Source organism: Salmo salar, chromosome ssa27 (assembly GCF_905237065.1).
Source record: "Salmo salar chromosome ssa27, Ssal_v3.1, whole genome shotgun sequence".
Taxonomy (NCBI): domain Eukaryota; kingdom Metazoa; phylum Chordata; class Actinopteri; order Salmoniformes; family Salmonidae; genus Salmo; species Salmo salar.
In genome coordinates this window covers 24521546-24533484 of record NC_059468.1, presented here as the reverse complement: position 1 = coordinate 24533484, position 11939 = coordinate 24521546, and the positions used below count along the sequence as shown (strand labels likewise).

At 46.7% G+C, this 11939-nt stretch overlaps 1 protein-coding gene across 6 annotated transcripts in view; it reads left to right on the top strand.

The window, feature by feature from the left end:
- Positions 1–1122: 1122 nt before the first annotated feature.
- Positions 1123–11939, top strand: part of LOC106588736 (sorting nexin-13) — a 35369-nt gene continuing 24552 nt past the window's right edge. For 2 of the 6 annotated variants that reach the window (XM_014178018.2, XM_014178017.2), the window contains exon 1: positions 1141–1385. In XM_014178018.2, coding sequence (XP_014033493.1) covers positions 1335–1385 — 51 coding nt within the window. In that variant the 5' untranslated portion in view covers positions 1141–1334. Of the gene's footprint in view, positions 1386–11939 lie in introns of all 6 variants that reach the window. The other 4 variants (XM_045709234.1, XM_045709232.1, XM_014178020.2 and 1 more) reach the window with 4 other exon arrangements.

Genomic DNA, 11939 nt, shown 5'->3' with positions numbered 1-11939 from the left:
TAGTTTGTGCTTTTTTTGTAAATTCTTTCCAATGTGTCAAGTAATTATATTTTTGTTTTCTGATGATTTGGTTGGGTCTAATTATGTTGCTGTCCTAGGGCTCTATTTGTGTTTTGTGAACAGAGCCCCAGGACCAGCTTGCTTAGGGAACTCTTTTCCAGGTTCATCTCTCTGTAGGTGATGGCTTTGTTATGGAAGGTTTGGGAATCGCTTCCTTTTAGGTGGTGCTAGAATTTAACAGCTCTTTTCTGGACTCTCTCCTCTCTCTCTCTAGTGCCAGCATACAAAGGTGTAAGGTATAGCCAATGTTACCAGTGGGACCCTGAATAATGCATCTATGTGGTAACTGGTCAGTCACTGGTCAATCATGTGATTCTCTCTCTCTGCAGGTTAGATGGCTAGTTGTCAACAGAGGCTGGTAATATGTTTGATACGGTTCCATTTATTCCATTTCTGCCATTACAATGAGCCCGTCCTCCTATAACTCCCACCTGCCTCCTCTGGCTGTCAACCACGTGTCAATCATGCACTTGATAGTTATTTGTAACTTTAATTGATTTTATGTTGAGAGAGAGATAGGCTTTACTACATTTTCTTAGGCAGCTGTCATGTATGCAGTCCATCAAACAATGCTGTGGGCCCGCCTATCTGCAAAACAGTAGCAAACAATCTAAGTTAACTTTCCCCACCGAATATAACATACAATCAAATGTTGATTATGTGTTTCAGTGAAAGTATTTGGCTCAGTCGCAATTGTTAAAGTAGTAGATGAGAATGTTTGTAGAATTCAACAACACTTAGTCACGGGTGTGTTGCTTGCATCGTAACAATTTTCAGCCAATCAGAGAGCGACGTCGAGAAAAGGGGTGCCCGAGACGTAAAGCTTGTGCAACATGGCGACTCTCCGAAGAGACTACGGAGAGTGGAGATACAACCGCTTTTAAACCAGAAAATCCATATATTTGTGCCTTGTACAATGTGGCGGGTTTAGCCCAAGCTACGACATCTACAACATTGTAAACGATGTTTGCAGAGGTAAGTTCATACTCGCTTAAAGGCGAGTCTATAGTTTGTTTTCCGCGCTGGGCAGTGACAGCGTTGAGTGACAGCAGCCAAACAGCTAGCTAACCGTTTAGCATCCGACCACAGGTAAACATTGGACGATGCGCACCGACAGGCTTGTCTGTTTTGAAAAAAAAAAACTCCTTGCTCTGTCAGTTAGTCCAGGATTAGATGGCTAATACGATGAGCTGAAGTTATCCTTGGTGACAATACCGTGCTGGAATTAGCTCTCTGGCTAGGTGGAATAACCAACGTTATGCGTTTACATTATTATGAGTAACGACGTTGCTAACAGGAGAATCTCTTCAGCTCAACTGATTCAGGTGAGAATGGAATGGGCGCGTCCAAAAGTAGTTATTAACTAGCTGGCTAGTTAGGTGGTGGCTAGCCCATTCAATAGTACATTCTTGGGCTAGGTGGCTAACAACATCGATGTCAATTGCTCCATTTGCTTCCTAGCAATATAACTTAGCCTGCTAAATACTAGTAACATTAGATAACTTTAACGTTAATTAGTAACGTTAACTAATGTTATAGCACAACCTTATCACAGTTCGCTAACTAGCTATGTGTCTTTCTGATTTGACATTTGACCAACTTACTAGCTTTCTAAGTAGTTACTTGTTACTGCTCTGCCCTGTTCTATGTGTAACATTAGCCATCCATTTTGATGTTAGGCAGCTACATTTAGGTAAATACGTGACGTTTAGTCTGTCTGCCCCATCATTACATTATCTGGCTTACACCTGGAACTGTCACCAGTCAAGTTTCTGGTACCTTCTGTCATAAATTCTGTTATGTAGGCTAGCTATGTGTTCCAATTATGCCTATGCGGTTGCACCTACATTTCCTATGGTGTTATTTAATTTAGCTAGCTAGCTACATGCAAAGTAGCTACAGTTCTCATCAAAGTGGTAATAAGTAAGAGTTTCTATCCAGCCCCACTTCCTGTTCCTTTAAATGGGGCTAGTCAAGTTTCTATCCAGATCAGACCAGTGTCTGAAATGGATGTGTGAAGAACATATGACTGCCTGTCATGTGGAATTGGGAGTTGTGTTAGTTCAGCAGTACTTCTCATTACTCTAATCTGTATTGTCTCAACTGACAGTGTTTTCCATTCCAAGGGTTTTATCTAAAGATAATGCTCTACGCCCATTGAACCTGGTCTGTTTGACTAGACTACTTACCGCTAATGTAGTTATAACTGCTTATAAAGCAACTCTCTCTATATAGGCCTCTACAGTTCTCTGGTAATTAGGCCTACCTACCAGGTCAATATCCAACAGTTTTACCCTAGTATCAAAGCCCTTCCTATGTTGGAGACCTATGGTGTGTTGCTCTCTGCCAGGGGTGGTAGGCCTAATCTAATGTTAGACTATATCTCCTAAATCTCTGCTGGGAGAGGTATTTTATAGCTCTACTGCTTATAGTCAGTCACTATCCTAAAAAAAAAAAATATATATATATATATATATATATATATATATATTAGGCAAGTCAGTTCAGAACAAATTCTTATTTACAATGACGTCCTACCGGGGAACAGTGGGTTAACTGCCTTGTTCAGGGGCAGTTCAACGGCAGATTTGTACCTTGTCAGCTTGGGGATTCGATCCAGCAACCTTTCATTTACTGGCCCAAAGCTCTAAATAGTAGTCTACCTGCTGCCCCCTAACTCTGATTACTAGCAGGTCTATATGACCTCACTGGGGTAAGTTTAAGTTGTGGCTGACATGGCACATTGTCTCCAGTTAATCTGGTATGTTATGGAAGAAAGAGGGCATTGTGTTGTGCTAGATATCACACCCCAGTATAAAACAGTATTCTTGTCTCTAACCTTTAGAGTTAACCAGTCACAACCTGGACACAACCTGGAGCACAGTAGCCAGCCTGACTGAAGGGAGCTGACTGTTGTGGAGTAACTGGTCTTACAGTGTAATATGCACCCTCAAGGATATGTGTTTCTCTCACAGCTAAATCTCATTAGTATGTCTTAATCAAGGCTTATTGACAGGAAGGCGTCAGTCCATCAGAACTGCTCCGCCACGCACGCACACGCGTCCTGCATCAGTCTAAGGTCACCCTAATAGGGAACTTTAACTGGCCCAGGTCACAGTGCAGTTCTATGGGAGCAGGAGGAGCACGCAGCCCAGTATCCATCATACTGAGGCCTCCAGCCCCACTCAGCCCAGCTCCCTCACTCCCCTCTGGGAGATCCACTCACTTTCTCAGAGGAGAGCTTTAATGTGCTGAGCTAATCCTTCAACTACTAACCCCTCACTCATTAAACCCTAACCCCTCACCCAATGTCAGTAACTCCTGACTGTTTTTGGGGCCAAGGGGGCTGTGCTGCTGACAAAGTTGAAACATATATTCGCTAACCCCTGACCTCTTACCCAGAAGAGGACTGGCCACCCCTCAGAGCCTGATTCCTCTCTAAGTTTCTTCCTACATTCCTGCCTTTCCAGGGAGTCTTTCATAGCCACTGTGCTTCTGTATCGGCATTGCTTGCTGTTTGTGGTTTTAGGCTGGGTATCTGTATAGCAGTTTGTGACAACTGCTGATGTAAAAAGGGCTTCATAAAATACATTTGATTCCCCCCTTACCCCCCTTACCCCTCAGTCACTGCCATTGGTCACAGGGGCTGTGGTAATGGAGGGAAGTGAAACCTGTATGGGCTGACTTCATGTGGCAGGGAGTTGTGCAATGTCCTACATGTCCTACTTTTTTTAGGGAGTCTACAAGGAATGCTTTGTGCTGCTTCAGTCTGGAACCCTCAGCTCTTGTCCTGTGATAGTTTGTGTTTGTGAACACCTGTGTCATCCTCTCCAGTCTCCACTAGTCTGTAGTCTAGTCTGGTACAGTAGTATACTGGAGAGTGGAGGCTCTCTAAGCCAGTGGAGGAGTGGGTCAGCTAGCTCAGTCTGTAAGTAGTAGAAGTTAACCCTGTAGTGGTTTAATAAGCCCTGTCATCCTCTAGCTCAGGTAAACTATGGGTCGGGAGCCAAAGTGGGCCCTGGGAACTTGAGGTGGGTTGCGAGTTATGAGAATACATCTAGATTTGCACACTATTTCATCTTCATTTGGGTCATCGGAGGACGATTAAGGTCCCAGGAGGACTGTCAGTTTGAATGATGGACATTATACAGTGGAGTGTATGAGAGACTGGACAGCCAGGCAGGACTACAGGCAGCTATAGGGCAGACTCTTCGCAGCTGTCTGAGGCTATGGTGGGCAGAGAGGAGTTTTATTAAAACGTCTGACCCCTTTCTGTTGGAATGCTTTTCCTGAACCTTCTTGCTACCGTACATTATCATTTGTGACGCGTTGTTTTGTTGTGGCTGGTGAGCTGTTGTTTTGTATTCTCTCCCACTAGTCCCTGTCTGTCTGTCTGTCTGTCTTTAGCCCTGATAAGGTTAGCCTCTATCAAAGTAGAGGGGGCTAGTCAGTAGCCATATCATAACTTGGCCTACCTGTCTGTCCCTATATTCAGACAGTGATTGTTCCCTGGCGGCTCCACTGTGACGCTGGTGCTTTGATAACCCTAGCCCAGGCCCGCTCATATGGGCCCTCTAACACCATTTACGTGTGTGTGTGTACGTGTGTGTGTACGTGTGTGTGTGTGTGTGTGTGTGTGTGTGGGGAGTCAAGGACGTCTGCTAGCAGCCAGGCACCTCGTGAATGAGGAGAGGCCTCCTTATCCCTGCTGTTGTTAGTAGTATAAAGACCCTGATTGACTGAATACCAGGCGGGTCTAACAATCAAGTGTGTGCGGTATAATGTTCATTCCTCAGTCAGGGTGTCTGAGTAACATTCTGTAGGTTGTGTCTCAGATGATACCTGGCTAGTATGCTGCTTCTCACTAGAGCTAGTCTAGAGAAGAACTTGGGATTTGGCCTGAAATATAGGCCAAGACGTGACAGCCCATCCTCTTAGCTACTGTAGTATATGTATGGTACAGTGCATGCTAGTGTTTCTAAATCCCCCTGTTTGTAATAATGTAATGTAATAGGCTGTGTAACACAGAGGTCAATAACCTGCAGTAGTCAGTCAGTGCCATGTGTTGTTGTTTGGCCATGATGACTCTGTTGTTTACTCTCAGGTGAATGTGTTAGCAGCAAGGGACTGACAAGCCTGTTTGACTATGTGAGCGAGGGGAAACGCTATGTGTGTGTATTGTGCACTTGTACAGTGTGCGACTTTGTACACTAATATGCGTGTGTGTGTGTGTGTGTGTGTGTGTTGGTGATATAAAGTTGTGTAAGGGATAGCCCGGCTCTATCCAGCGTGGTTGATTGGAACAGATGGTGTATGTTAAATCTGTTTAAGCTGGAATGATTCAGAGTATGCTGCTGCTAGCTCCTGCCTAGTGTGACGCTTATAGCTGTAATACTGCTGCACTACTCAACACCATCACCCTGACCCCTGGAAAGGTCAAGACATATCCAGTGTGTGTGTGTCCTTATAGCTGTAATACTGCTGCACTACTCAACACCATCACCCTGACCCCTGGAAAGGTCAAGACATATCCAGTGTGTGTGTGTCCTTATAGCTGTAATACTGCTGCACTACTCAACACCATCACCCTGACCCCTGGAAAGGTCAAGACATATCCAATGTGTGTGTGTCCTTATAGCTGTAATACTGCTGCACTACTCAACACCATCACCCTGACCCCTGGAAAGGTCAAGACATATCCAGTGTGTGTGTGTCCTTATAGCTGTAATACTGCTGCACTACTCAACACCATCACCCTGACCCCTGGAAAGGTCAAGACATATCCAGTGTGTGTGTGTCCTTATAGCTGTAATACTGCTGCACTACTCAACACCACCATCAGCTTTTACACAGAAGCGTGAGTGACCTGACCTCTGGAAATGTGCTCTCCCCTCAATCTTAGCTAGCTAGTTAGTTATACTGTATCTAAACAAAATCTGGCAAGGTAACAATGATGACAAAAGCTTTTCCTACTAATTATTTGCCTCCTTCTGAAATGTCATTGTGTTTCCAAGCCACAGTAATGCACTTTTCACTAAATCTTCATCAGCACTAGTGATGCACCGATATGACATTTTTGGCCAATACCGATATCCAATATTTTCCTTGCCAAAAAAAACTATACCGATATTTAAAATGTTAGCGTCCTTTTAATCATTCTAGTACAGTTAAATAGTTGAAACACACATACTGACCAAAAAGTTATTTTGTTGCCATTTACGTATGTCCCCATTACCAGAAAAACATAATCAAAACCTATTTCTTTCACTTACTTGCTGTGCTGTTTCATTGTTCATTTGTTCAGTCTCAACCAGGATTTTGTCATACATGTCAAGCAGTTAAGTTTCAGCTCTGTCTGTCCGTGGCCTCTCATCCTCTGTGCACACTGTCACTGTGTCCATTTCCATCTTGTCCAGCTGTCTAACATTTCACGTACACCCTGTTCCTTGTCTGCATCCAGGTAGCGGTCCTTGTACCTAGCATCGAGCATGGTGTCGACACAGTAGAGGCTCAGAGAGAATGCCACCGACTCGCTTGTTCACAGGCTCTAGTAGAGTACTTTTCCAAGTTAACTCCACGGTCTGTGTTGGCATTTTTGTTGAGCAGGTGTTTCAATGCCATGACAGGGTATCACTTCTGCTGCAGACGCAGTTGAGCTTATTTCTCCAGTCGTTGGCGTTAAACTAGACATCGGGCAGATGCCGATTTTGGCATTTTTAGCGAACATCGGCTGATTCCGATATGCTTACCGATATATCGTGCATCCCAAATCAGCACCCATTGAGACTAAATGCTCAGCTGGGCATCAGTCCTAAAACAAAATTTCAAAACAATGTTGTGAAGAAATGTGCAACCCATGAATAGGATTAAGACTAGGGCCTATTGTTGCTATGAAGGAGGAGTGGCCATGTTTCAACACATCCTAGAACACTGTTGCTATGGTTCTGACAAACTGAGTCATGTTCCCAACTAGTCTAGTAAGTGTCTGCTGCTCTCTAGTCGGGTCATGGCTAGAAGGGATATAGCTTTTGTTAAATTGAAGTCACTATTTTTTGTTGTTACATTTTAACTAACCCTTTTCCTAACATTAACCTATTTTCCTAACCTGCTATGTTAGTTCTAACCTGCTACGAAAAGTCAAATCTGACAAAGGCTGTATCCCATCCAGTCAAAACCCTGTAGTTGGACTGGTTCTACCAAAGATAATTATAACTAACCCAAGAGTTTGTCTGGGTCATTTTCAATGGAGCAAATGAAGCAAAGTGGGCAGAACAAGCAAGGAGGTGGCCAGAGTCAAACACGAGCTAGCGAGATCCTAGTATGTATTTGGATATTTCCGTTAGGGAACGCCTTCTCTGTAAAGTATGCAAATTCTCCCTCCTTGTAAACAGCACGATTTCTGAATTTTTTGTGAAGGGTCACGCCTACAAAACGTATTGTACTCTGTTTGTAACAGATTGTAGTTTTGGGAATAGAAAACTGTATTGAGGTTGGGCTTTTCTTCGATGAGAAAATCTGCAGAATGTCGGCCCAGTTTCATCTCGCTCCATACTCTCCCACTGCAGGCCACTGGGCTTCCTCTCCTCATCATATTTGGTGGGTAGTGGGAATTCTAACCGGATGCTTCAGATTTATACATCCGGTGAAACATCTGGCTCCTTGTTTTACCATCTCTCCTCAACGATGGGCTCTGGTCATTCCTGAAAAAGATTAAAGCCAACTGAAGTTAATGTCGGTGGTTTGATTGGCTGCTGGGAACTGATATACGATTGGCTCTGGTCATCCCATCATATGTCACTGATATTAGATTGGTCCAGCATGTTATGTGACGGGCTGATCGTACGTGTCTGATATAATACGATTGGTAGTGTCTCGTCAACCAACTACCTATCTAACTGTAGTATGTTTGTTGGTTACTGATATACAGGTTTGCACTTGTCTATTGTTATGTATCAGAGTGAGAAAACAATACCTAAACTCAGCAAAAAAAGAAACTTCCCTTTTTCAGGACCCTGTCTTTCAAAGATAATTCGTAAAAATCTATTTTAAAGGGTTTAAACACTGTTTCCCATGCTTGTTCAATGAACCATAAACAATTAATGAACATGCACCTGTGGAACGGTCGTTAAGACACAGCTTACAGACGGTAGGCAATTAAGGTCAGTTATGAAATCTTAGGACACTAAAGAGGCCTTTCTACTGACTCTGGAAAAACACCAAAAGAAAGATGCCCAGGGTCCCTGCTCATCTGCGTGAATGTGCCTTAGGCATACTACAAGGAGGCATGAGGACTGCAGATGTGGCAACGGCAATGAATTGCAATGTCCGTACTGTGAGACGCCTAAGACCACGCTACAGGGAGACAGGATGGACAGCTGATCATCCTCGCAGTGGCAGACCATGTGTAACAACACCTGCACAGGATTAGTCCATCTGAACGTCACACCTGCGGGACAGGTACAAGATGACAACAACAACTGCCCGAGTTACACCAGGAACGCACAATCCCTCCATCAGTGCTCAGACTGTCCGCAATAAGCTGAGAGAGGCTGGACTGAGGGCTTGTAGGCCTGTTGTAAGGCATGTCCTCACCGGCATCAACGTCACCTATGGGCACAAACCCACCGTTGCTGGACCAGACAGGACTGGCAAAAAGTGCTCTTCACTGACAAGTCGAGGTTTTGTCTCACCAGGGGCGATGGTCGGATTCGCGTTTATTGTTGAAAGAATGAGCGTTACACCGAGGCTTGTACTCTGGAGCGGGATCGATTTGGAGGTGGAGGGTCCATCATGGTCTGGGGCGGTGTGTCACAGCATCATCGGACTGTGCTTGTTGTCATTGCAGGCAATCTCAACGCTGTGCGTTACAGGGAAGGCATCCTCCTCCCTCATGTGGTACCCTTCCTGCAGGCTCATCCTGACATGACCCTCCAGCATCACAATGCCACCAGCCATACTGCTCGTTCTGTGCGGAATTTCCTGCAAGACAGGAATATCAATGTTCTGCCATGGCCAGCGACGAGCACATTGAGTACGTCTGGGACCTGTTGGATCGGAGGGTGAGGACTAGGGTCATTTCCCCCAGAAATGTCCGGGAACTTGCAGGTGCCTTGATGGAAGAGTGGGATAACATCTCACAGCAAGAACTGGCAAATCTGGTGCAGTCCATGAGGAGGAGATACACTGCAGTACTTAATGCAGCTGGTGGCCACACCAGATACTGACTGTTACTTTTGATTTTGACCCCCCCTCCCTTTGTTCAGGGACACATTATTCAATTTCTGCTAGTCACGTGTCTGTGGAACTTGTTCAGTTTATGTCTCAGTTGTTGAATCTTATGTTAATACAAATATTTACACATCTTAAGTTTGCTGAAAATAAACGCAGTTGACAGTGAGAGGACATTTGTTTTTTTGCTGAGTTTGTCTTTATAAACCTTCCTCCTGTATTGATGGTTCTCAGCCACGTTATCTATCTAATGTAGATGAGCTGATAGACATACAGCTCACAGTGTTATCCTGATCACTATCAGCAGCATGGTGGCTCTACAGTGAGAGGGATCAGCAGCATGGTGGCTCTACAGTGAGCAGGGTGACTCTACAGTGAGAGGGATCAGCAGCATGGTGGCTCTACAGTGAGCAGGGTGACTCTACAGTGAGAGGGATCAGCAGCGGGGTGACTCTACAGTGAGCAGGGTGACTCTACAGTGACCAGGGTGACTCTACAGTGAGAGGGATCAGCAGCGGGGTGACTCTACAGTGAGCAGGGTGACCTACAGTGAGCAGGGTGACTCTACAGTGAGAGGGATCAGCAGCAGGGTGACTCTACAGTGAGAGGGATCAGCAGCAGGGTGACTACAGTGAGCAGGGTGACTCTACAGTGAGAGGGATCAGCAGCAGGGTGACTCTACAGTGAGAGGGATCAGCAGCAGGGTGACTACAGTGAGCAGGGTGACTCTACAGTGACCAGGGTGACTCTACAGTGAGAGGGATCAGCAGCAGGGTGACTCTACAGTGAGAAGGATTAGCAGCAGGGTGACTGTACAGTGACCAGGGTGACTCTACAGTGAGAGGGATTGGCAGCAGGGTGACTCTACAGTGAGCAGGGTGACTCTACAGTGAGAGGGATCAGCAGCAGGGTGACTACAGTGAGCAGGGTGACTCTACAGTGAGCAGGGTGACTCTACAGTGAGAGGGATCAGCAGCAGGGTGACTCTACAGTGAGAGGGATCAGCAGCAGGGTGACTCTACAGTGAGCAGGGTGACTCTACAGTGAGAGGGATCAGCAGCAGGGTGACTACAGTGAGCAGGGTGACTCTACAGTGAGAGGGATCAGCAGCAGGGTGACTGTACAGTGACCAGGGTGACTCTACAGTGAGAGGGATTGGCAGCAGGGTGACTCTACAGTGAGCAGGGTGACTCTACAGTGAGCAGGGTGACTCTACAGTGAGCAGGGTGACTCTACAGTGAGCAGGGTGACTCTACAGTGAGAGGGATCAGCAGCAGGGTGACTACAGTGAGCAGGGTGACTCTACAGTGAGAGGGATCAGCAGCAGGGTGACTGTACAGTGACCAGGGTGACTCTACAGTGAGAGGGATCAGCAGCAGGGTGACTACAGTGAGCAGGGTGACTCTACAGTGAGAGGGATCAGCAGCAGGGTGACTGTACAGTGACCAGGGTGACTCTACAGTGAGAGGGATTGGCAGCAGGGTGACTCTACAGTGAGCAGGGTGACTCTACAGTGAGAGGGATCAGCAGCAGGGTGACTACAGTGAGCAGGGTGACTCTACAGTGAGAGGGATCAGCAGCAGGGTGACTCTACAGTGAGCAGGGTGACTCTACAGTGAGAGGGATTGGCAGCAGGGTGACTCTACAGTGAGCAGGGTGACTCTACAGTGAGAGGGATTGGCAGCAGGGTGACTCTACAGTGAGAGGGATCAGCAGCAGGGTGACTCTACAGTGAGCAGGGTGACTCTACAGTGAGAGGGATCAGCAGCAGGGTGACTCTACAGTGAGAGGGATCAGCAGCAGGGTGACTACAGTGAGCAGGGTGACTCTACAGTGAGAGGGATCAGCAGCAGGGTGACTCTACAGTGAGCAGGGTGACTCTACAGTGAGAGGGATCAGCAGCAGGGTGGCTCTACAGTGAGCAGGGTGACTCTACAGTGAGAGGGATCAGCAGCAGGGTGACTACAGTGAGCAGGGTGACTCTACAGTGAGAGGGATCAGCAGCAGGGTGACTACAGTGAGCAGGGTGACTCTACAGTGAGAGGGATCAGCAGCAGGGTGACTCTACAGTGAGCAGGGTGACTCTACAGTGAGCAGGGTGACTCTACAGTGAGCAGGGTGACTCTACAGTGAGAGGGATTGGCAGCAGGGTGACTCTACAGTGAGCAGGGTGACTCTACAGTGAGAGGGATCAGCAGCAGGGTGACTCTACAGTGAGAGGGATCAGCAGCAGGGTGACTCTACAGTGAGCAGGGTGACTCTACAGTGAGCAGGGTGACTCTACAGTGAGAGGGATCAGCAGCAGGGTGACTCTACAGTGAGCAGGGTGACTCTACAGTGAGAGGGATCAGCAGCAGGGTGACTGTACAGTGAGCAGGGTGACTCTACAGTGAGAGGGATCAGCAGCAGGGTGACTACAGTGAGCAGGGTGACTCTACAGTGAGAGGGATCAGCAGGCAGGGTGACTCTACAGTGAGAGGGATCAGCAGCAGGGTGACTCTACAGTGAGCAGGGTGACTCTACAGTGAGAGGGATCAGCAGCAGGGTGACTACAGTGAGCAGGGTGACTCTACAGTGAGAGGGATCAGCAGCAGGGTGACTCTACAGTGAGAGGGATCGGCAGCAGGGTGACTCTACAGTGAGCAGGGTGA